This window comes from Sarcophilus harrisii, chromosome 1 (assembly GCF_902635505.1).
Source record: "Sarcophilus harrisii chromosome 1, mSarHar1.11, whole genome shotgun sequence".
Taxonomy (NCBI): Eukaryota; Metazoa; Chordata; class Mammalia; order Dasyuromorphia; family Dasyuridae; genus Sarcophilus; species Sarcophilus harrisii.
In genome coordinates, this window is record NC_045426.1 from 287,035,084 (window position 1) to 287,062,167 (window position 27,084).

The 27,084-nt window shown below is 34.4% G+C and overlaps 1 protein-coding gene across 1 annotated transcript in view; it reads right to left on the reverse strand.

Annotated features, from left to right (window-relative positions):
- The window catches only part of MTAP (methylthioadenosine phosphorylase), a 70,532-nt gene extending 48,350 nt beyond the window's left edge, over positions 1 to 22,182 (reverse strand). The window contains exon 1 of the mRNA XM_003762899.4: positions 22,054 to 22,182. Coding sequence (XP_003762947.1) covers positions 22,054 to 22,086 — 33 coding nt within the window. The 5' untranslated portion in view covers positions 22,087 to 22,182. The remainder of the gene's footprint in view (positions 1 to 22,053) is intronic.
- Between the last annotated feature and the right edge of the window lie 4,902 nt (positions 22,183 to 27,084).

The following is a 27,084-nucleotide window of genomic DNA, read 5'->3' on the forward strand; positions in this document are numbered from 1 at the left end:
ACATACACACATGACATTACAATTTTTCCCTTTGAGTTCCTCTGCATAAGTTATATCTTATACCTGGAATATTCTCGCCTCTCATCTCTGCCTATTACATTCCTTACAAAGTTCATCTAAGATGACAACCACTTTGTGGTACAACTTTGGAAGCTTAAGTAAAATGTATTTTAGTGTACAATTTAAAAGCTCAAGTTATCAAGTTATCAAGACATTTTTCAAGGCAAAGAAATATTAGCAGAAAATGAAAGCCAAACCCATAACATATAAAGCTATACAATGCACTCTTCATTGGTGCTGTTTATTGTTTTGCTTAGTCTTTCTTAAGTATGCAAAAGTCATTTATCCAAGTTGATTAACGTTGCAAAGTACAATCCCCAGGTGGTGGGGACATAAAACCAAAAAACAGTTTCTGCCCTCAAGGATTTCATCTCCTAGTAGAATAGAGATAGCACTTTATAACCCTCTTAAATCTTGACTTATGTTTTATCACTTGGATTTTTTTTCCCCAAATATGGGACGTTTTAAATTTTATTTTCTAAAGAATATCTTGATACAGAAAAAAATATTTTAACTTTTTTTAGTTTTTGAGGGGAAAAAGCCTATTTTCTTACTTTCATTATAATTTAAGGAATCATTTAAATGTAATATACTTCATTTATTCATGCACTTTTGTAATTTATGCAGATCTTTTCTGCATTTTCTTTCCTCCCAGCCTTTCCATTATTTTTGACCATACCTCCTCACATAGGTTTAGCTCTGTGCTTTAAAATATTTATTTTCCTTCCCCACAGGCCCAAGGTTATCTTGATATTTTTTTCTTTATTTTGCTGTAATGGAATGGTTATTTTGAGTTCATGTCAGATTTGCCTTAAGACAGAAGCTTTGATGAGGGCTTCTTTGTAGAATTATAGACTATTAGAGCTAGAAAGAACGCTAGTTCAATTCCTTTGTTTTAGAAATGAAGACAGGTAAAGTGATTTTCCCAGTCATAAAGAAAGTCAAATTAAAGCTAGAGGAGAGATTATAATGAATGACTTAATTCTAAGTCTAACCATAACAAATGCCATTTCTATAGCATTTTTATGATTGCCAAACAATTTACATACATTTCCAATGAAGCCTTACAACACTACTATGAGTGACAGCTATCCTCCATTATTCAGAGATTGAGTCTCTGAACCTGGTGTCCATTCCAAAACTTTTGCATAAAGAATATGTCCTTAACATTGATGCATTGTTGGTGGAGTTGTGAACGAATCCAACCATTCTGGAGAGTAGTTTGGAACTATGCTCAAAAAGTTATCAAACTGTGCATACCTTTTGATCCAGCAGTGTTACTACTGGGCTTATATCCCAAAGAGATTATAAAGAAGGGAAAGGGACCTGGATGTGCATGAATGTTTGTGGCAGCCCTTTTTATAGTGGCTAGAAACTGGAAACTGAATGGAGGCCCATCAGTTGGAGAATGGCTGAATAAATTGTTGTATATGAATATTATGGAATATTATTGTTCTGTAAGAAATGACCAACAGGATGATTTCAGAAAGGCCTGGAGAGGCCTGGAGGTGAAAAATTGGAACAAGAGGTTTGGCAATTGTTAATGCTGTAAAGTTACCCATGTATATATCCTGTAAATAAAAGGCTATTAAATTAAAAAAATAAATAAATAAATAAATAAATAAATAAATAAAAAAAAAGAAATGACCAACAGGATGATTTCAGAAAGGCCTGGAGAGACTTACACGAACTGATGCTGAGTGAAATGAGCAGGACCAGGAGATCATTATATACTTCAACAACAATACTAGATGATGACCAGTTCTGATGGATCAGGCCATCCTCAGCAACGAGATCAACCAAATCATTTCTAATGGAGCAGTAATGAACTGAACTAGCTATGCCCAGAAAAAGAACTCTGGGAGATGACTAAAAACCATTACATTGAATTCCCAATCCCTATATTTATGCCCACCTGCATTTTTGATTTCCTTCACAAGCTAATTGTACAATATTTCAGAGTCTGATTCTTTTTGTACAGCAAAATAACGGTTTGGTCATGTATACTTATTGTGTATCTAATTTATATTTTAATATATTTAACATCTACTGGTCATCCTGCCATCTAGGTGGGGGTGGGGGAAGGAGGGGAAAAATTGGAACAAAAGGTTTGGCAATTGTTAATGCTGTAAAGTTACCCATGCATATAACCTGTAAATAAAAGGCTATTAAAAAAAAAAAAAAAAGAATATGTCCTTAACTAAAGTTTGTTGACTGTTTGTTTAGTTTATTTAGTAACCATTTCTCATACAAATCTCTTTTAAAAAAGGTTTATTATTATTTTGAGATTCCAAGACAGTTGGTGTGAAAAAACTTATGCTAATTTCTTTTAATTTCACTGACCCTTAATATCCAAAGGGCAGGACAGAGGTGAAAGGAAAATCTTATTCATTTAGGATTCTGATAAGTGAAGCTTTACTCTTTTTTTTTAAATTTTTTGTAGCTTTTTATTTACAAGTTACATGCATGGGTAATTACAATTGCCAAACCTTTTGTTCCAATTTTTCCCCTTCTTTCCCCCATCTGTCTCCCCTCCCCCCCCATGGCAAGTTGACCAATACTGACCAATGTTAAATATATTAAAGTATAAATTAAATATAATAAAAGTATACATGTCCTAACAGTTATTTCGCTATGCAAAAAGAATCGGATTTTGAAATAGTGTACTATTAGCATGTGAAGGAAATCAAAAATGCAGGTGGACAAAAATAGAGGGATTGAGAATTCTATTATGTAATGGTTCATAGTCATCTCCCAGAGTTCTTTCCCCTGGGTGTAAATGGTTCAATTCATTACTGCTCTATTGGAACTGATTTGGTTCATCTCATTGCTGGAGATGGCCATGTTCATCAGAATTGATCATCATATAGTATTGTTGTTGAAGTATATAATGATCTCCGGGTCCTGCTCATTTCACTCAGCATCAGTCCATTTAAGTCTCTCCAAACCTTTCTGAAATCATCCTGTTGGTCATTTCTTACCGAACAATAATATTCCATAATATTCATATACCACAATTTATTCAGCCATTCTCCAATTGATGGGCATCCACTCAGTTTCCAGTTTCTGGCCACTACAAAGAGACCTGCCACAAACATTCATGCACATACAGGTCCCTTTCCCTTCTTTAAGATTTCTTTGGGATATAAGCCCAGTAGAAACACTGCTGGATCAAAGGGTATGTACAGTTTGATAACTTTTTGAGCATATTTCCAAATTGCTCTCCAGAATGGCTGGATGTATTCACAATTCCACCAATAATATATTAGTGTTCCTGTTTTTCCCACATCCCCTCCAACATTCAGCATTATATTTCCCTGTCATTCTAGCCAATCTCACAGGTGTGTAGTGGTATCTCAGAGTTGTTTTGTTAGTTTGAAGCTTTACTTCTGAGGAAAAGCGAGAAATTAAAATAGGCAAATGTTAAGATGTTTACTTGTATGTTTACAGAAGTGTGTCTTATCTCTTCCCAACCAAATTGTAAACACTTTTAAGATGAAGATTTGATTTCTAGGTCTTTTCTAAAAACTAACATAACCAGCTAAGTACTGAGGAATGGAATTAGTGTAGGTAAGCTACAAAGACACTTACTAAATAGGTGTTAATAAACTCAAAAATCATGTCAAATTTATACAATAAAAACCAATATAAGAAATGTCTTCCTCTTGGGGAGAGGGGAGGCAAGGTCTCCAGAGAAAGGGAGAAAAAATTTGGAGCACAAAGTCTTACAAAAATGAATACCGAAAACTATCTTTATATGTATTGAGGAAAATAAAATACCATTTAAAAAGAAAAAGAAATATCTTCCCCAGAGAAAAATTTTAACTGTACCCCACCAGGTTATTAAAATGAAATCATGTTAAACCCAATCCATTCCTGTAAATGTCAGTAACATCATATTAATATAAAGAAGGCCCATTTTCCCATTTGTTCATCAGAAGCTGCAGTCAAATGAGTATATAGACAAGAATTAGACCTAGGATTTCATTAATTTAGGGAATGGGGGTCCAACAAGTAAACTAGGTGGCGCAATGTATAGAGCACCAGCCCTGAAGTCAGAAGGACCCGAGTTCAAACCTGGTCTCGGACACTTAACACTTTCCTGGCTGTGTGACCCTGGACAAGTCACTTAACTCCAATTGCCTCAGCAAAAAAAAAAAAAAAAAGGGGGGGGGGGGGGAGAAAAGTAAGTAAGTATCTCTGAAACTTAGTCTTGGAGATGAAGTTCCTAGAGGACTGAAAGGTTAAGAGCCTTGCTTAGAGTTGGAGAGCATGTATCAGACATGATATATTAGAGGAAAGACTTGCAGCTGATCTATCCACTTATGATAGTCAAATAAAATCTATGAGCATTATTCCTTTTCAAAACTGCTACAATGTTATATTAAAAGTATTTTAAAGTGTCTAAATGTAAATGTCATAGCAGAAGCCAAATACGTTTGATACTTTTGGCAACAATGAATGTAAAGGTTTGTGGTGGCAAAGAATTGAAAACTAAAAAATGCCCATCAATTGGGGAATGGCTCAACAAGTTGTGGTTAATGATGTAATAGAATATTGGTTAGCACAAGGGATGGAGAGAAGATGGAGGAGTGAATCCAGGAAACTGAATCACTCCAGTTCAAGATAGATTAGAAGGACTTCAAGAGAGGTCAGTGAAAGGCAGTGAGAAGATCTTAATCACAGCAGATCAGCAATTGTGAATGAGGCTCTTGGTCCTTGCTCCACAGCACAGCAGAACAGTGGAGCAGTCTCCAGTCCCAGCAATCCCAGCACAAAAGGAAAATTGCCAGCCAGGGAAACCAGGCTGTTGGCTGGAGAGGCCAGGTGGGGATATTACCTGCTGTGAGCAACACACCAAACACAAGGAGCCTCTGTGTTCAAGGCCAAGGCTCAGAGCTGCACAAGAAGCTTTGGATAGCGCCCCCAGTTCTATCTTAAAAATCAAAAAATATACCTAAATTAATTATTCAGTGCCATACAAATCAAACTGCCAAGAAATTATTTTACAGTTAGAAAAAATAATAAAGTTCATCTGGAAGAATAAAAAGTCAAGAATTTCAAGGGAATAAAAAAAAAATGCAAATGAAGATGGCCTAGCTGTACCAGACCTAAAACTATATTATAAAGCAGCAGTCATCAAAACCATTTGGTACTGGCTAAGAAATAAAAGTAATTGATCAGTGGAATAGGATAGCTTCATAAGGTACAATAGTCAATGACTAGTAATCTAATGTTTGATAAACCCCAAAGACTTCAGTTCAGACTCACTATTTCACAGGGAAAATTGGAAATTATTAAGTCAGAAACTAGGCATTGATCCACACCTAACACCAACATACGATCAAAATGGATTCATGATTTAGACATAAAAGAGTGATATTACAAGCAAATTAGAAGAACAAAGGACAGTATACCTCTCAGATGTGTGGAGAAGGAAGAAATTTGTGGCCAAAGAAGAACTGGAATACATTATAAAACGCAAAATGGATAATTTTGATTATAAAAATTTGTACAAACAAAACGAATGTAGAGAAGATCAAAAGGGAAGCAATAAATTGGGAAAAATTTTTTACATGCAAAGGTTCTGATAAAAGCTTCATTTCTAAAATGTATAGAGAATTGACTTAAAGTTATAAGAATTCAAATCATTCTCCAATTGATAAATGATCTTTGATCAGATATGAATAGATAATTTTCAGATGAAGAATTTGAAACCATATCTAGTCATATGAAAAGGTGGGCTAAAATTTCTATTGATGAGAGAAATGCAAATTAAGACAACACTGAGATACCAGTATACCCCTTTTAGATTGGCTAAGATGATAGGAAGAGATAATGAGGAATGCTGTAGGGGATATAGGAAAACTTGGACACTAATACATTGCTAATGGAGTTGTGAACTGATCCAATCATTCTGGAGAGCAATATATATGAAACTATGCCCAAAGGGCTATCAGAATGTGCTTACTCCTTGATTCAGCAGTGTCTCTACTGGGCCTGTAACCCCAAAGAAGATAAAGGAGGGAAAGGGATCCACATGTTTGTGACAGCCCTTTTTGTAGTGGTAAAAAACTGGAAACCAAATGTTTGAATAAATTATTATATATGAATGTTACATAATATTATTTTTCTATAAGAAATAACCAGTAGGATGATTTCAGAGAGGTTTGGAGAGTTACATGAACTAAGTGAAATGAGTAGAACCAGGAAATCATTGTATAGGGCAACAGCAAAATTATACAATGATAATTCTGATGGATGTGGCTCTTTTCAACAATGAGATCAATCAGGCCAGTTCCAATGGTCTCATGAAGAAGAGAGCCATCTACACCCAGAGAGAGGACTGAGGGGACTGAGGGGACTGAGTATGGATGGCAACTTAGTATCTTCACTCTTTTTATTGTTGTTTGCTTGCATTTTCTTTTCTTTCTCATTTTCCCCCTTTTTGTTCTGATTTTTCTCATGCAACATGATAGTTGTGAAAATATGTACAAAAGAACTGTAGTGGGAGATCTCAACCTTGCATTCTCAGAATTAGACAAATCAAACCACAAGACAAATAAGAAAGAAATTAAAGAAGTAAATAGAATATTAGAAAAATTAGGTATGTTAGATCTTTGGAGAAAATTGAATGGAGATAGAAAGGAATATACTTTCTTCTCAGCAGTTCATGGAACCTATTCAAAATTGACCATATTTAGGACATAAAGACCTCAAAATTAAATGCAAGAAAGCAGAAATAATAAATGCTTTCTTTTCAGATCATGATGCAATAAAACTACATTCAACAAAAAGTTAGGTAAATAGACCAAAAGTAATTGGAAACTAAACATCTTCATCTTAAAGAATGATTGGGTGAAGCAGCAAATTATAGATAAATTAATAATTTCACTAAAGATAATGACAACGATGAGACGTCATACCAAAATTTGTGGATGCAGCCAAAGCGTAATAAGAGGGAATTTATATCCTAGAGGCTTACTTGAATAAAACAGAGAAAGAAAATATTAATGAATTCTGAACAAAAAAAGATCAAATTAAAAACCCCAATCAAATACTAAATTTGAAATTCTAAAATTAAAAGGAGAAATTAAAAATATTGAAAGTAAAAAAACTATTGAACTAATTAATAAAACTAAGAGTTGGTTCTATGGAAAAGCCAATAAAATAGATAAGCCTTTGGTAAATCTGATTAGAAAAAGGAGGGTGGAAAATGAAATTAATAGTCTTAAAAATGAAAAGGGAGAACTTTCCACCAATGAAGAGGAAATTAGAGAAATAATAAGGAGTTATTTTGCTCAACTTTATGCCAATAAATTTGATAACCTAAGTGAAATGGATGACTTCCTCCAAAAATAGACTTCCCAGACTAACAGAAGAGGAAGTAAATTGCTTGAATAGTCCCATTTCAGAAAAAGAAATAGAACAGGCAATTAAACAACTCCCTAAGAAAAATCCCAGGACCAGATGGATTTACATGTGAATTCTTACAAACATTTAAAGAACAATTGGCCCCAATGCTATATAAATTATTTGATAAAATTGGGAATGAAGGAGTCCTACCAAATTCCTTCTATGACACAGACATGGTACTGATACCTAAACCAGGTAGGTTGAAAACAGAGAAAGAAAATTATAGACCAATCTCCCACGAATATTGAAGCTAAAAATCAAATAAGATATTAGCAAAAGACTACAGAAAATCATCCCTAGGATAATACACTAGATCAAGTAGGATTTATACCAGGAATGCAAGGCTGGTTCAATATTAGAAAACTATCAAATAATTCCATATTAATAACCAATTAACAAAACCATAGGATCATCTCAATAGATGAAGAAAAAGCATCTGACAAAATCCAACATCCATTCCTATTAAAAAACACTTGAGAGATAGAATAAATGGATCTTTCCTAAAATAATCAGCAGCATCTATTTAAAACCATCATAAGCATCATATGTAATGGAGACAAACCGAACCATTCTCAATAAGATCTGAGGAAACAAGGTGCCTATATCATCAAGCATTATTTAATATTGTATTGGAAACACTAGCTTGGCAATAAGAGCTGAGAAAGAGATTAAAGGAATAAGAATAGGCAATGAGGAAACCAAATTATCACTTTGCTGACGAATATGATGGTATACTTAGAGAACCCCAGAGATTCTACTAAAAAAGTTATTAGAAATAATCCACAATTTTAGCAAAGTGTTGGTTATAAAATAAACCCTACATAAGTCATCAGCATTCTTATATAATACTAACAATCCAACAGTCAGAGTTACAAAGAGAAATTCCATTTAAAGTAACTACTGATAATATAAAATATTTAGGAATCTATTGCCAAGGGAAAATTCAGAAACTTTATGAGCTAAATTACAGACCACTTTTCATACAAATTAAGTCTGATCAATCAATTGAAAATAATGAAATGCTCTTGGATAGGCGAAGCAAAATAATAAAGATGACAATATTACCTAAACTAATCTATTTATTTAGGCCATATAATCAGAGTCCCAAAAAACTATTTTAATGACCGAGAAAAAATAACAACAAAATTCATATGGAAAACAAAAGGCAAGAATTCAAGGAATTAATAAAAAAAAAAAAATCAAATGAAGGTGGCTTAGCTGTACCAGATCGAAAATTATATTATAGAGCAGCAATTACCAAAACCATTTGGTATTGGTTAAGGAATAGATTAGTTGATCAGTGGAATAGGTTAGGTTCAATGGACAAAACAGTCAACAACTATAGCAACCTAGTCTTTGACAAACCTAAAGACCCTAGCTTTTTGGGATAAGAACTTACTGTTTGACAAAAATTGCTGGGAAAATTGGAAACTAATATGGCAGAAACTAGGCATTGATCCACACTTAACACCGTACACCAAGATAAGGTCAAAATGGGTTCATGACCTAGGCATAAGAATGAAATTATTAAAAATTAGAGGAACACAGGATAGTTTACCTCTTTAGACTTGTGGAAGGGGAAGGAATTTATGACCAAAGAAGAACTAGAGATCATTACTGATCACAAAATAGAAAATTTCGACTATACCAAACTGAAAAGTTTTTGTACAAACAAAACTAATGCAGACAAGATTAGAATGGAAACAATAAACTGGAAAAATATTTTTACAGTCAAAGGTTCTGATAAAGGCCTCATTTCCAAAATATATAGAGAATTAACTCTAATTTATAAAAAATCAAGCCATTCTCCAATTGAAAAATGGTCAAAGGATATGAACAGACAATTCTCAGATGAAGAAATTGAAACTATTTCTAGTCATATGAAAAGATGCTCCAAGTCATTATTAATCAGAGGAATGCAAAATAATGATGATTGTTGGAGGGGATGCGGGAAAACTGGGACATTGATGCATTGTTGGTGGAGTTGTGAACGAATCCAACCATTCTGGAGAGTAGTTTGGAACTATGCTCAAAAAGTCATCAAATTGTGCATACCCTTTGATCCAGCAGTGTTAGTACTGGGCTTATATCCCAAAGAGATCATAAAGAAGAGAAAGGGACCTGTATGTGCATGAATGTTTGTGGCAGCCCTCTTTGTAGAGGCTAGAAACTGGAAACTGAGTGGATGCCCTTCAGTTGGAGAATGGCTGAATAAATTGTGGTATATGAATATTATGGAATATTATTGTTCAGTAAGAAATGACCAACAGGATGATTTCAGAAAGGCCTGGAGAGACTTACACGAACTGATGCTAAGTGAAATGAGCAGGACCAGGAGATCAATATATACTTCAACAACAATACTATATGATGACCATCCTCAGCAATGAAATCAACCAAATCATTACCAATGGAGCAGTAATGAACTGAACCAGCTACGCCCAGAGAAAGAACTCTGGGAGATGACTAAAAACCATTACATTGAATTCCCAATCCCTATATTTATGCCCACCTGCATTTTTGATTTCCTTCACAAGCTAATTGTACAATATTTCAGAGTGATTCTTTTTGTACTGCAAAATAACGGTTTGGTCATGTATACTTATTGTGTATCTAATTTATATTTTAATATATTTAACATCTACTGATCATCCTGACATATGGGGGAAGGGGTGGAGGATAAGAGGTGAAAAATTGGAATAAGAGGTTTGGCAATTGTTAATGCTGTAAAGTTACCCATACATATAACCTGTAAATAAAAGGCAATTAAAAAAAAAAAAAAAAGAATTGTAGATGTTTAACATATTAGATTTCTTGCTGTCTAGGAGAGGGGATGGTGGGAAGAAGAAAAATTTGGAACACAAGGTTTTGTAAGGGTGAATGCTGAAAATTATCTATTGTTTTGAAAATAAAAAACTTTAATTTTTAATAAGTCACAAAACAGGAAAAAAGAAAGAAAACAAGCAAGAAACAGAAAAGAACCTTAACCACAGAAAGCTACTACGGTAACAAAATATGAACAAAGAGGACAAAATGTCCACATACGAAATCTCAATGGGTGATATGAATTTTTACCTGAAAGCCATGAACGACAACAACACCAAAAAAATGAATAGTATTCTTCAAGAGATCAGCTATCAAGGAAAACTTCCCTGATATAGTAAAAAAAAAAAAAAAAAAACAACAACAACAACAAAAAAAAAATCAATCATCTCTGAGAAGGAAAACCCCAAGAAACACTGTTGCAAAACTCCAGAACCATAATCTGAAGGTAAAAATACAGCAAGCTGCCAGAAAAACACAATTCCAGCAAAAAGGAAATTATTTTTAAAGTCAGAATAACCCAAGTTCTGGCAGCTTCTGAAAAATAGAATTGGAAGGCCTGGAATACCACATTCCAGAAGACAAAGGACTACCCAGTGAGACTGAGCATCATTTTTCAGGAACCTTCTATTCAAAAGACTAGAACTAGCAGAAAATTTGATCTTCAAACACACGACTCAGGAGAAGCATGGAAAGATAAACAGGAAAAATAAGAACATTATTTAAAGGTTAAAGTTTATATCCTTAGATGGGAAAAATGATACTTGTAACTCTTGAGAACTTATCTTTTATCAGGGCAATCACAGAGGGGCATATATAGACAGAGGATGTGGGTATAAAGTGACTGAAATAATGACCTAAAGAAAAAGACATTAAGGGGTGGGGAAAGGATTGTAGTGGGAGAAGAGGAAAGAGGAGGCAAAATTGGAAAAATTAGATCACATGAAGAGGTACAAAAGACCCATTATGATATGAAAGAAAGGAAGGGGGTGACCATAGTCTGAAGCTTAATCTCATCTGTTTTGGCTTAAAGAGGGAATAACATTCATTCAGCTGGACATAGAAATTTATCTTACCCTTTAAAGAAGCAGAAAGAGCTAGGGAGAAGAAAAGAGAGGAATTGGATAGAAGGGAAGGCAGAAACACTAGGTAAAAGAAGAGAGTAGGAATGACAGAAGGACAGAATGGGTCAGAAACAAACCACTATTAAGGAGGGACAGGGTAAAAAGAGAGAACAAAAATATATAGAGGGAAGAAAATAGGTTGGAGGATTCAGAGCTGGTAAGTATAACTGTGAATGGAATGAACTGTTCTATAAAATGGAAGCAAATAGAGTAGATTAAAAACCAGAATTCTATAATAATGTGTTTACAAGAAATACATTTGAAACAAGAGGGATACATTCAGCAGAAGCAAAAAAAAAAAAAAAAAAAGTAGCAATTTTGATGTCAGACAAAACAAAAGCAAATATAAATCTAATCTAAAGCAAACATAAATCAAAATCAAATCAAAATAAATCAAAAGAAATGTAGATCTAATTAATCTAAAGCAATAGCAAATATAAATTTAATTAAAAGAAGGAAACTATACCTTTTTAAAGGGACATACACAATCAATACTATATCTATATGCCCCAAGTGGCAAAGTATCCAGATTCCTAAAGAAGTTAAGCAAGTTACAGGAATGGACACCAAAACTATACTAATGGGGAACACCTCAACCTTGTCCTCAAAAAACTAGATAAATTAACCACAAAATAAACAAAAAATTAGGAAGATTAATAGAATTTTAGAAGAGTTAGCTATGATAGCACTGTGGGAAAAAAAAATTGAATAGTGACAGAAATTCTCAGAATTACATGGCAGCAACATAAAAACTGATCACATACCAGAGCATAAAAACCTCACAATCAAATGTAGAAGACAGAAACAGTAAAAGCTTCCTTTTCAGATCATGATGCAAATAAAAATTATATCCAATAAAGGGAAAGAGAAGACTAAAAACCAATTGAAAATTAACAATCTAATTCTAAATGAGTGGGTCAAATAACAAATCACAGAAACAATCAAGAATTTCATCCAAGAGACTAACAATAATGAGACAATATACCAGATGATATGCAGCCAAAGAAGTTCTTAAGGGAAATTTTCTATCTCTAAATACTTACATAAATAAAATAGAGAAAGAAGAGATCAATGAATTGGACATGCTACTTAAAAATGCTAGAAGAACAAATTAAAAATCCCCAATTAAATATTAATTTAGAAATTTTGAAAATCAAAACAAAGATGAATAAAATCAAAAGTATTGAACTAATTAATAAAAACTAAAGTTTATGAAAAAAAACCAACAAAATCAAAAGACCTTTGCTTAATTTGATTAGAAAAATTAATGAATTAATCAGAGAAATGCAAATTAAGACAACTCTGAGATACCACTACACACCTGCCAGACTGGCTAGAATGAAAGGGAAAGATAATGCGGAATGTTGGAGGGGATGTGGGAAAACAGGGACACTAATACATTATTGGTGGAATTGTGAAAACATCCAGCCATTCTGGAGAGCAATTTGGAAATATGCTCAAAAAGTTATTAAACTGTGCATACCCTTTAATCCAGGAATCTTACTACTGGGCTTATATTCCAAAGAGATCTTAAAGAAGGGAAAGGGACCCGTATGTGCAAGAATGTTTGTGGCAGCCCTCTTTGTAGTTATCAGAAACTGGAAATTGAGTAGATGCCCATCAATTGGAGAATGGCTGAATAAATTGTGGTATATGAATATTATGGAATATTATTGTTCGATAAGAAATGACCAACAGGATGATTTCAGAAAGGCCTGGAGAGACTTACACGAACTGATGCTGAGTGAAATGAGCAGGACCAGGAGATCATTATATACTTCAACAACATACTATATGATGACCAGTTCTGATGGACCTGGCCATCCTCAGCAACGAGATGAACCAAATCAGTTCCAATGAACTGAACCAGCTACACCCAGGGAAAGAACTCTGGGAGATGAACCATTACATAGAATTCCCAATCCCTCTATTTTTGTCCACCTGCATTTCTGATTTCCTTCACAGGCTAATTATCAGAGTCCGATTCTTTTTTGTACAGCAAAATAATGGTTTGGACATGTATAATTATTTTGTATTTAATTTATACTTTAGCATATTTAACATTTATTGATCATCCTGCCATCTAGGGGAGGGGGTGGGGAGAAGGAGGGGGAAAATTGGAACAAAAGGTTTGGCAATTGTCAATGCTGTAAAATTACCCAGGCATATAACTTGTAAATAAAAAGCTATTAAAAATTAAAAAAAAAAAAAAGAAAAAGAAATGAAAACCAAATAACTAGATCAAATATGAAAAGGGTGAAATTACCACCAATGAAGAAGAAATTAAAGCAGTAATTAAGAGTTACTTTGCCCAACTGTATGCCAATAAATCTGATAATCTAAATGAAATGAATACTTACAAAATATATTGCCCAGATTAACAGATGATTAGATTAGATTAGCAGATTGGGGGAAAAAAATTCAACAAAGAACTCCCTAAGAAAAAATATCAAGGGTAAGATGAATTTACAAGTGAATTCTATCAAACATTTAAAGAAAATTAACTCCAATACTGTGTAAACTATTGGGAAAATTAGGCAAAGAAGGAGTTCTACCAAAGTCCTTTTATGATGCAAATATCTAAACCAAGAAGAGTCAAAACAGAGAAAGAAAATGACAAACAGATCTTCCTAATTAAGGAGATTACAATTTATCAGCAAGATAAAACATTCTGTGTAAGTGAGATTTATACCAGCAATGCAGGGCTAGCTCAATATAAGGAAACTATTGGCACAAAACTAAAAAAAATCATGATAATCTCAATGGATGCAAACAAAGCTTTTAACAAAATACAGCACTCATTTCTATTAAAAACCCTAGAGGACACAGGAATAAATGCAGTTTTCCTTAAAATAAAAAGTAACATTTACCTAAAATCATCAGCAAATATTATTTGTAATGGCTAGACTCTAGAGCCATTCCCAGTAATATCAGTGGTGAAACAAGGATACCCATTATCACTTCTGTTATTCACTAATAATGTACTAGAATTTGGGCTTTTACATCTTTGCAGATATACTTAAAAAATCATCCAAAAACCTACTTTAAACAATTAACAGCTTTTGCAAAGTTGCAGCATATAAAATAAACCAACACAAAGAGAAATTCCATTTAAAATAACTGTAGACAAAATAAAATATTTGGGTATGTATCTTCCAAAACAAACCCAGGAACTTTGTGAACACAATTACAAAACACTTTTCATTCAAATAAAGTCAGACCTAAACAACTAAAGAAATATCGATTGCTCATGGATAGGTTGAGTTAACATAATAAAAATGAAAATTCTACCTAAATCAGTATACTTGTTCAGTGGCAGTCCAATCAAACTGCCAAAAAATTATGTAACGAAGCAGGAAAAAATAACAAAATTCATCTGGAAGAACAAAAAGTCAAGAATATCAAGAGAATTTAATTGGGAAAAAACTGCAAATGAAGGTGGCCTAGCACTACCAGATCTAAAAATCTTTTATAAAGCAGTTATCAAAACCATCTGTTTTTTTTCCTGGCTAGGAAATAAGAGTGGTGGATCAATGGAATAGGTTAGATGCAAATGATACAATGACTATAATAATCTAGTGTTTGATAAACCCCAGAACTCCAGCTTCTGGGATAAAAACTCACCATTTGATATAAATTGCTGGGAAAACTGGAAAATAATGTCAGAAACTTGGCATAAACAAAAATCTATTCATTTTTTGCATTTCATAATTTCTCTAGTTCTTTGGCCATAAATTCCATCTTTCTCTAAAGATCTGATAGGTAAACTGTCACTTGCTCTCATAATTTGTTTACTGTATCACCCTTTACACATAAATCATGTACCCATTTTGACTTTATTTTGGCATGAGGGGGTGTGCATGAAATGCAAAAATGAATAACTTTGATCACATTAAATTAAAAAAAATTTGCACAAACAAAACCAATGAAGACTAGATTAGAAGGGAAATAGAAAGCTGGGGAAAAAATTTTATAGCCAGTGTTTCTGATAAAGAACTGAGTCAAATTTATAAAAAGACAAGCCATTCCTCAATTGATATGAATAATTTTTAGATTACATCACATGTAAATACCTGAGCCCTATGCATAACACTTATTGCCACTATACTCACAGCTTTTTACAGTATACGAGTAATTCACTTTGCTTTACTAAATGAACCACAATTCCTACCCATCTCCTTCAATAACCGAAAATAACCCAAATATAACTAACCCTATCATACGATTAGCTCTAGGTAGTATCTTCACAGGCTTCTTCCTCACAACAAGTATTCCTCCCACTACAATAATTCCTATAACAATACCAGCTCTATTAAAAATTTCAGCCATACTAGTAACTATTGCAGGCATCCTAATTTCAATTGAACTAAATATATTAACCAACAAAATACCAATCACATCTCTAATCCACACACATAACTTCTCAAATATACTAGGTTACTTCACACACATTTTCCATCGACTAAACCCCCTAGCAAGTCTACAAACAGGTCAACACATCGCTACCATACTAATTGATTTAGGATGATATGAAAAAACTGGGCCAAAAGGCCAAGCTAACTTACATAGTTCCATATCTTCCACTTTTACTTCCACTCAAAAAGGATTTATCAAATATTACTTCCTTTCCTTCATAGTCTCTATAACACTAATTCTCCTGATCCTATAACTAAAAACCTCGAACAACTTCCAAAACTACTAAAATAGTAATAAATAAAATTCAACCTAGCAATACCATAGCTCAACCCCCACAACCATATAACAAAGACACCCCATTCCAATCCTGACCTACACAATAACTACCCAACGAATCAAACAATTCAACAGCCATAACCACCTCTACTTCCCCTGATACTATAAATCAAACCATCTCTATCAATAAACTCAACAACAATATACTAAAAGCCACCATTAAAGTCATCTATGTCATATTAAAAAAGCTCTAAATCACAATTGTTTAGACAAATGCAGATTAAAACAACTCTGAGGTACTTATCTCATACCTCTCAGATTGGCTAAAATGAGAGGAAAAAATGATAGATGTTGGAGAGGATATGGGAAAACTAGGATATTTATGATTGTTGGTGGAGTTGTAAAATGATACAACCATTCTAGAGAGCAATTTGGAAAAGGCTATAAAACTGTACATATACTTTGATGCAGCAGTGTCTCTATTGGGTCTGTATCCCAAAGAAATCATAAAAAAGGGGGAAGGCCCTTTACTGCTTGATAAAGTCTGGCCCTGGGTTTGTTTCAGGCAACCCTGAAAGTTAGAGATTCTTTTACTAGCCACTTGCATGCTGGGTTATTATGTAGTGGAAAGTTTTGGCTTTGAAGTAGGTAATCTGTGCAAATGCAAATGCAAATCTCTTCTTTTCCCTAGGGCTTTTAGACATTTTTTCCTCAGGTGGTTTCATTAGATACTGGAAAATTACACTGCATATTTTATTAAATTAAAAAAACATGATATGAGATTTTATTAATGCAAAAAATGTTTGCAGCAGCTTTTTGTGCTGGCAAAGAATTAGAAGATGATGCCATTATTAGATTAGAAGATTTCCCATCAACTGGGAAGTGGCTGATTAAGTTATTATATATAAAAGTAATGGGATATTATTGTTCTATAAAAATTAATGAATAGGCCGATTTTAGAAAGGCCTGAAAAAATTTACATGAACTGATGCTGAATGAAACAAGCAGAAACAGAAAAACATTGTACACAGCAACAACAAGATTGTGCCTTAATAAACTATGACAGACTTTGTCCTTCTCAGTGGTTCAGTCATCACAATAGCAATAAACTTTGGATGGAGAACAACATCTCCATCCAAAGAGAACTATGGAGATTTAATGTAAATCAATACATGCTGTGTTAATTTTTTTCCTTTTCTTCTGGTTTTTTTTTTTTCTCTTGTGATTTTTGCCTTTAGTTCTGATTTTTCTCTCACATGATTCATAAGGAAATACATAAAAAATGAATGTACATGTATAACCAAAAAAAAAAAAAGTTTCTTACATGTAAAAGAATACTATTATGCCATAAGAAATGCTGAGCAGGTGGATTTCAGAAAAATCTGGAAAGCTTTACATGAACTGATGCAAAGTAAAATGAACATTGTACACAGTATCAGCAACCCTGTGACTAAAAAAAAAAAAAAAAAAAAAAAAAAAAAAAGAATGACTTAGCTCTTCTCAGCAATACAATGATCCAAGATAGATCCAAAAAACTCATGAGGTTTTTGGGAAAGGAAGAAAATTTAAAACTAAATATTATTTTTAAATGGTAAAAATTGCCTTTACATCTAATTGGAAAAAAAAAAAAAGAATAGAATAGGATTAACTTTAATGTGCTTAAGAAACTGGCCAGTGTGAATTATGAGACTGGGGGAAAAAAAAAACAGTAATTACTTATGGTTAATTATATACTATAGCTACTCAGCTCATCCCAGGAACTACCTGGAATAGGTAGCAACCAGTTTCCATAATGTGGAAAAAGTTTCCAATACAATTTGCTTTGCATTTTAACTATATTAGATTGTTGGAAGGAGGGAAATAAGAATTTATTAAGTACTTATGATGGGCCAGGCACTGTGCTATGTACTTTAAAATATTTCATTTGATAAATCTAATGAGATAGGTACTATTGTCTTATTTTTCAACTGAAGAAACTGAAGCAAATAAAGGCTAAATGACTTGTCTGGACTCACAGAATTAGTATTTGAGCAGGGAATTGAACCAGGGTCTTCCTGACTTCAGGTACACGCCATATCCCCTCTACCACCTAACTATCTAGATGCAACACAACAATGGAGGAGAAAAATGATCAGTATGAAGAATGGTTCCTGTTACTCACAACAGTGAGTATGTGAAAGCTGTATGACTCTAGACAAATCATTTAACTCTATTTTCCTGAGTTTACTCATCTGAAAAATGAACTAAAGAAAGAAAATGGCAAACCATTCTAGTAGCTGAACAACTTCCAAAGTCACTGACTAGGATTCTGTTAATAAAGAATAAGGAATTGTGCTAGATCCTGAGTGTATTAGACAAAAGTAAAAATAAATAAAAACAGTTCCTGCCCTCAAGCAGCTAAAATATGTAAACAAACAAACAGATAATTTGAAGAGAAAAATCACACTTGGTTTAAGTAAGGGACTCAGGAAAAGTTTCTAAAGGAAGTGGTTACTAAATTGAACTTTGAATAAAATTAAGGACAGGGAGACAGTTTTGACAAAGACCCAAAGGCAGGAGATTGAATTCCAAATTTAGGAAACACATGTTAGTCATTTTGGCTAGAACATGGAGTTCATGATTGGGAGTTAAATATGAATGCAAAAGTATTTGAGGAGCCAGACCATCATAGAGCTTATGTTTCATCCTAGGGACAATATAGAATCAGTTAGGTTTCTTAAGCAGGGAGAGACATGCAGTTCAGGACAATTATTTTGGCAAATAGTCATTATCAGGATTACAGATCACCATGTAGTCATAGGTTTAAGAATTGAGATCTTCCTACATTGCCTCAAGTCTAGAGGGAGCTCTAGAACACATGTCCTTTCTTGCAAGCCATTTCTCTCACTTTGAAATGAAACTTCTGTTTGATTCCTGACTCCTGTTCCTAGCCTATGTTGAGCTCTGGCCATCCACAGGTCAGAAGCCAAATCCACCTGGCTGACAAATTTGATAAGACTTTGAAAATTATCAACATAGAAATAAATGATAAGTGAATCCATGAGAGTTGATGAGATCACTAGATTGATAGTAAATGAAATCATAAGAAATGATGAGGTAACAATGAGATATAGAACTGAGATTCTAGGATATAGTCTTCAGGTTTACCTATGGTTGAGAATGGGACACAGACAGTGGGATATGGACAGATCCAGCAAAAAAAAAAAAAAAAAAAAAAAAAAACTGAGAAGAGCCTGACAAGCAGGATAAATAGAAAAATGCATTGCTGGTAAAACGAGAGAACGAGAGAAAAGTATTCAGGAGGAGGAAGGTGGTTAAAAGGATTAAAAGTTTAAGAGGAGTCAAAGAGATAGAGAACTGGGAAAAGGTCATGAGACTGAGCAATTAAGATTATCTCTGGTGCCTAGGAGAGGATATTAAGTGGTGAAGGTCAGATGCCAGATTTTAAGTGGTTGAGAAATGAACTGGTAAAGACATACAGGCATGGCTTTGGGGGGAAGTTTGGCAGGGAAAAGGAAAGCTCTAGATAATACAGGATAGCTTCAGAGATCAAAGAAGATCCCATTTGCTGTTTGTGTATACTAGGGAAGAATTCAATGGATAAGAGAGAATCTGACCATTTTCAAGTATTTACTGTGGAATAAACACTATTTAGGTGCTGAAAACATAAAGATCAAAAAAAAAAAAAATGAAATGGAAGTTTGCTCACTAGATAGAGATAAACTGGGTGTGGATGGATGTGTGTGGGGGGTAAGAATTAAGAAAGGACTACCTCCTCATTAATAACTGAAGCAAAGAAAGAGAATGAGATGAAATAAGGATCTTGTGACTAATGTTTTCAATAAAATAGGAGTGGAGGTATTCTGCTAAAAGAAAGAGGTTGTATGGGAAGCATTTAACATAGTGTTTTCAAGGTTGGTGATTTAGGCAATATTCTCTCATTTTTAATTTCACGACAAATTTATGAGATGACTGCCTCTTGATTTAAACTATAAGGACATTGAAGCTAAGAAAGGTAAAACAACTTGATCACTATTACATAGTAAAAAACAGTGGTATGATTTAAATCTAGCATTATATACTTCGGGTCTATCTACCAACCTGAATAATAAAGGTTAGAATAGCGATGGGAAAAATATTTAAGATAATAAAGTAATAAAAGTATTGCTCTAGTAAGGGCCTAGCTGATTTTAGACATCAGTGAGAAGTAAATGTTTGTTAGAAGTAACACCATGTTTTTTACTATGTCTTTCTCTAGTGTGAGTTCAGCAGCACCCCAGTAAGAATGGAAACCAAGTTACATTGTTGGAGTAACTAAAGCTTAAATCTTGTGGAATTTTGAAGACAATCTGATTATATCTGAATTAGTTAAATTATAGTCAAAATTGAGAAAGGGACTGAATGACCAGAAAACAGTCAGACAGACCAGAAAAACAGACTTAATAATTTAGGCAGTGGGAGAAATGGAAGGATATGAAGATTATAAACAGAAAAAAGAATTACAAAATTCTGGATAATTGGAAGTAAAACAGGTGTTATAGAATAGATATGGTCATCCCTGAAATGCAAGTATGAGAACTGAGGAAAACATGGAGTCCCAGTTCATCAAATCAGTGTACTCACTGCCCCCCTAAGAATGAGGGCAGGTGTTTCAGTAAAGGCAAAACTATGAAACAGGTCCTGAAATCCTAAGAAAAGAAGGTTGACTATATGACTGCAACGGAAATGTGGATATAGTGGGAGGGGAATATGAATAAGGGGAAGAGCACAGTAAAATGAAAGAAAAGGAATACATGGAGTGGCTGAAGTGAAAAAAAAATTAAAAAATTAAATTCTTGTGAAAAAAGAGCGGACATTTCCAAAGCCGACAAGTCATTTCCAGTTGGAAGACATTAACTACACTCTTGGCTAATAAAATCTCATATCACGTTTTTTTAATTTAATAAACTATGCAGTGTAATTTTCCAGTATCTAATGAAACCATCTGAGGAAAAAATGTCTAAAAGCCCTAGGGAAAAGAAGAGATTTGCATTTGCATTTGCACAGATTACCTACTTCAAAGCCAAAACTTTCCACTACATAATAACCCAGCATGCAAGTGGCTAGTAAAAGAATCTCTAACTTTCAGGGTTGCCTGAAACAAACCCAGGGCCAGACTTTATCAAGCAGTAAAAGGCCTGGATAAAACCCAGTCTTTAATGGGAGAGAATTTTTTAAAGGTGGGGGGATGGTAACCTCGGTCACATCTCAGTGGTCATTTAGCTCCAGGCACTGGACTCTCCAAAGCACAAAGTTTCTGTGGGACGCTACACGGCTGGGACTCCCCCTCACTGAAAAGTAAATCTGATGGCGACTATCCTTATGTGCACACATGGGGCGGAAAAGAGTATCTGAGAAAAGGAGGAAGAAAGCAATTCTAACGCGGGAGAGTACAGCAGGGCAAGAGCTGTGTTTGATATTGCTGGACTCTCTCCAAGGATTTTTTTGATATATAGAATGGGAGCGCAGGTCTAGATGACCTCTAAGACCTCTTGGTCCTCTATGTTTTTAAAACTACAAACCCTCCCCCTCCAACCATGCCTACCACCCAAATCCCAGACCACGCTCAATACAACTGGTAATAAACCAGTGGAAAAGAAGGGCCCATTACTGACTCCAGCTCATGGCCCGGAGTCCAGCCCCGGGTGTGGGCTGCTGCAGAAGTGCTCCCAAAACAGGGGGGTTTCCTTAGCAGGCGTGATCCACCAGTGCAAAAGGTGAGAGAGATTTAGTTTTTCCTCTCTGCAGGACGGTTCACCTCGGTCCTGGAGGGAGAGGAGCCAGGAGGGGAAAAAGAAGGGGTGCATAGCTAAATCCTGGGGGTTCTAATCCCAGATCCTCTCCTGAGCTTCTCCCTCTCTCCGGGAATTTAGGCTACAGTCCCCAGTTTCTCACTTACCTTCACAGGCCGGGAGATAGCTGCAGTGGCCATGTTTGTAGAAAACTAAAAACCGGAGAAAACAGGGTCTGAGTACTAACTACAGGCCTTGTTCCGACGTCGCTACAGGCAAGGGGAGGAGCGAAGAGGAGACCGCGGGAGAGGGATCTGGCCCCTCCCCTTTCTTTCCCATAGTTGAATTGGTTGGGTGAGTGGGATCCCACCCTTTTGAGACATTATCCCCGCCCCTCTGCCATTGTGTTGCTCCTTCCCCTCCCTCTCCATCTCCCCTCCCTCTCCATCTCCCCTACCCCGCAATTTTGTAATTAAAATTAATTTTTAATAGACCTTTCTCCTTAAGTTCTTCTTAATTTCTTAATTATTTTACTACCGCAAATCATTAAAACTCTTTCATATTGTTCTATATAGAAATAGTTCTTTCCTTAGCTTGAATCTGTGGGAATAATATGTTAATTGCCTTTCAAAATAATTGGTTTTGCGTGAGTCAAGGTAACCAAAAAAAAAAAAAAAAAAAAAAAAGCAGAAAATTGCCTGAGCTTTCCCCAGTTTTCGTTGGAAACAACTTTAAATCAAGCTCTGAACAGATTCCGGAGCAAGAGAACCCCAAAGAGACGAAAGGAAGCAATTTTCCATCTTAAGATAGCTTGGAAATACTTCAGGAAAGATCAGACTCACTTAGGTAAAAGGGGAGCATAGTAAAAGGGCAGATAGTGTCTGAGCAAGCTAACATGAGGGTTTTCACCACAATACATTTCAGCAACTACCATCTTGGTTCTGACTCAAAAGGAGAATAGCACGGCAGAAAAGTGGTGAAGCCCCAGCTAGAAGGCAAATTGCCAACCCAGAAGGCAGGGAACAATAGACTCTACTAGGTCTGGCTACCCCAGCCCAATAAATGTCACCAAACACTTGAGGCTCCAACCCTTAAAGTCATTGACCCCCTCACAAGATGCTTGGGACAGTGCCCCTTGTACCTTGGGGCTCAACTTCAAGAGCCACAAAATAGACTCCCAAAAATCAAGAAACAAAAAGGAATCTTGACTATAGAAAGTAGCTTTTTAGTAGTAGCTTTCTGTGGTTGGAAAAATATAATATATCCATTGCTTATGCACAAATTGAGCTAATAAGAAATGACAATTCTGCTTAAAATAATTTACTTATCCACTCTCACGACAATAAAGCTGCCAAAATTACTTTGTGAGCTAGAAAAAATAATATCTAGAAGAACAAAAAGTCAAGAATATTAAGGGAAATAATGAAACAAAAGTGCAAAAGAAGAACCTAGCCATATGAAATCTAAAATTATATTATAAAGTGACAGTTATCAAAACTAGTTGGTACTGGCTAAGAAAGAATGGTGGATCAGTGCAAGGAATACATACAACACAATAGTCAATGACTATAGTAATCTACTGTTTTTAGACAACAGTATCTGGAAAAGAACTCCCTCTTTGACAAAAAAAAAAAAAAAAAAAAAAAAAAATGCTTAGAAAACCAGAAAATAGTATGGCAGAAATTAGGCATTAATCTATATTTCACACCATATACCTAGTTAAGGTCAGAATGGGTACATGATTTAGACATATAGAGTAAGATCATAAGTAAATTAGGGGAACAAGGAATAGTTTATCTATCATATCTATAACCAAATAGGAGATAGAGAACATTATGAAATATAAGATAGATAACTTTGATTACATTAAATTAAAAAGATTTTGCACAAAATAAAGTCAATGCAATTAATATTAGAAGAAAAGCAGAGAGCTGGAAAATAATTTTTATAGCCAGTGTTCCTTATAAAGGACTCATCTCTAAAATATATAGAGAATGAATCAAATTTATAACAATACAAGCCATTCCCCAAATGATAGTCAAAGATATGAATAGACTGCTTACAGAAGAATTTAAAGCCATCTATAGTCATATGAAACATGCTCTATTCACTAGAAGAAACTCAAATTAAAACAACTCTGAATTATTACCTCATAACTATCAGATTGGCTGAGATGACAGAAAAGGAAAATGATAAATGCTGGATAGAATGTGAGAAAATTGGAACACTAATGCATTATTGGTAGAGTTGTGAACTGATCCAACCATTATGAACATATATATTAAAAGGCATACCTTTTGGTCGAGCAATACCACTACTAGGTCTGTGATCCACAGTTTCTTTGTGGTGGCAAAGAATTGGAAATTCAGTAGATGTTAATCACTTGGGATATAGCCGAATAAGTTAGTCTGTGAATGTAATGGAATACCATTGCTCAATAAGAAATGATCAGTAATCTGGTTTCAGAAAAACCTAGAAGGACTTACATGACCTAATAATGATTGCAGTGAGTAGAACCAGAATATTATACATAGTAACAGCAACATTGTGAAGATGAACAACTTTGAAAGATTTTGCTCTTCTCAGTAATACAATGATCAAAGATAATTACAAAAGACTCTTCATGGAAAATGCTATCCACATCCAGAGAACGGAATTTGAATGCAAACAGAAGCATAATATTTTTCACTTTTTTGTTGTCTTTTCTTTCTTATAATTTTCCCTTTTTGTTTAGATTCTTTTCTCATAAAATATGTTTAATATGATTGTACGTGTAAAACCTCTATCAGATTTGATTTCCACTTTAGGGAGGGGAGAGGGAAAGAAGTGAAGGAGAAAAAAATGGAAATCAAAATGTTACAAAAACATTTGTAACAATGGTGAAAACTAATAAAATTAAGCAAAATTAAAATGACTGGTTTCCTTTGTAATCTTATTGTATTTTATTTAGTGCATGTAACAACATTATGTTGAGGTGTCCATAGTGATATAAAAAAAGTTAAGAATTCTTGCTATAAAAATTTCTCAGGGGGTTCTCTCAAACCCAGAACCAGTTGGTAGCTATTACATTATCTGAAAGCAAAGTGTTTTTATTTAGATTCCTGTGAGATTTTGTTGTGGTAGTTTCTTTGGAATAATAACAAATATTAAAATAGCTAAAGTTTGCATGATATTTTAAAATTTACAAATATGATTTCATTTGATCCTCTCAACAACCCTGGGGAATTGGTTCTATTATTATACCCATAATACAGATGAGAAAACTGAGGCAGACAGGTTAAATGACTTGTTCAGTCATTTAATCCTAAATCAGGATTATGAACTGCACACTCCATTATACACTAAGCTACCTAGCTCCCTCATTAGTAACTCTTTCCAGTTCTTCTTAAACTACTCATTTCTATTTTAAAATTTTGGGTAGTACCTGTTCCAGGTCTTTTCACTTATTCCAAAACAGAACTTCTAAGTCTACTACAAACTCACTCTTTCAAGAAGCCATAAGGACTCCAATTTCTTCAATTTCCCCATTTTACTTTCATTTGGGGTAGTTAGCTAGCTGTATGACTCTGGGTGAGTCACTTAATTCCAATTGCCTCACAAAAAGAAAAATGACTTTTATCTCACTCTACTTTGAAGATTCGGGCCTTTCATCTAATTTGAACAGTCTTTATCACCTCTTTTTTAAACTTCAAAAATCTATGCTATTTTATCACCTCACTTTCTATAAGTTTCAGGATGAAGTAGGCCCTCTCTTTGCCAAAGCCAGAACTCTTCCACTTTATCCTTGAAGCTATCTCCTCAACCTTCCCCTTGAATTTGTTTCATTGACCATTCTGTCTATTTATCTATCCTTCTTTGTCTTTCATATACACATGTACATATACACACACTTTCTCCCCCCAACCCAATTTCTTCCTTTCTGTCTATAAATGTGTTCAGTTCTATATTCTTAAAAAAAAAAATTCTTTCATCCTCTCAACTTATTATCCTATATCTTTTCCCAATTATCATTCAGCTTGCAGAAAGAGTGGGCTATTTCTCTAGTGTTAGGACTTTTCTAGCCCTAGGTAATTAATTACCTATTGGCTCATCTCACAGCTGCAAGATACTATATGCAAAGTATCAAAAAAAAAGTCCTTTATTTATTACTTATTTATTATAACTACCATATGCTTAGATGCATACTTAAAGGTTGATTCATTAGAGATAAGGATTAAATCAAAAAATTAGTCCAGGAAAAACTTTGGCACTCTTTTATATAAACTGTATAATCTGTACTAGAGTTTCTCAGAAGACCAAAACCAAACTAAAGTCAGGCAATCAATCAATCACTCATCTAGGAATTTATTGAGTACCTACTTTATGCCAATCACCCTAAGTGATTAAAAAAGCCTTTGTGTAGAGGGAGGTGCTTGAGCTGTGTTTTGAAAGAAAAGGATTTTGTGAGCAGAGGTGAGAAGACAATGTGTTTCAGACATTGAGAACAGCCAGTAGAAAGTAGCAGAGACAGCAGATACAGTACTGTGTATGAAAAAAACACAGGAAATCCCAGCTTGAATGGAATGTGAAGTGCAGAAAGGGCAAAATCTACAATATGGTTGAAAAGATAAGGGCCAAATTATTATTTTATCTTGTAGGCAACTAAAGTAACTAGGAGAACTTCCAGTCACTGGAGTTGATTGAGTAATAAGAAGTGATGTGATCTGATATTCCCTTAAAGAAAATCACTTTGGCAGCTATGTAGAGTATGGATTGGAGTGGAAGACTCCAGTCCTTGAGACAATTAAGAGAGTTTTTCAATAATCTAATTGAGAAGTGAGAAGGTTGTGGCTTTGTGAGTAAAGAAAAAAGGGTATTATGTAAATGGAAACAAGGATTTAACTGTAAAAATTGGCAACTGGTTGGGCAAAAGGGGTTAATATGGAGTTTGAAGATAAGGGTGAGTTTAGGAGAATGGAAGAATGATGATGCCTTTGACAGAAACAGATAATTTTAGGAAGGAATGCATTTTGATGAAAAGGTGATTTCTGCTTTGGACATTTCTAGAGGGGCAGCTAGGTGGCGCAGTGGATAGAGCATCAGCCCTGAAGTCAGGAAGACTTGAGTTCAAATCCGCCTTCAGACACTTAATACTTCCTGGGCAAATCACTTAACCCCAATTGCCTCAGGAAAAAAAAAAAAAGAAAAAGAAAAAGAGA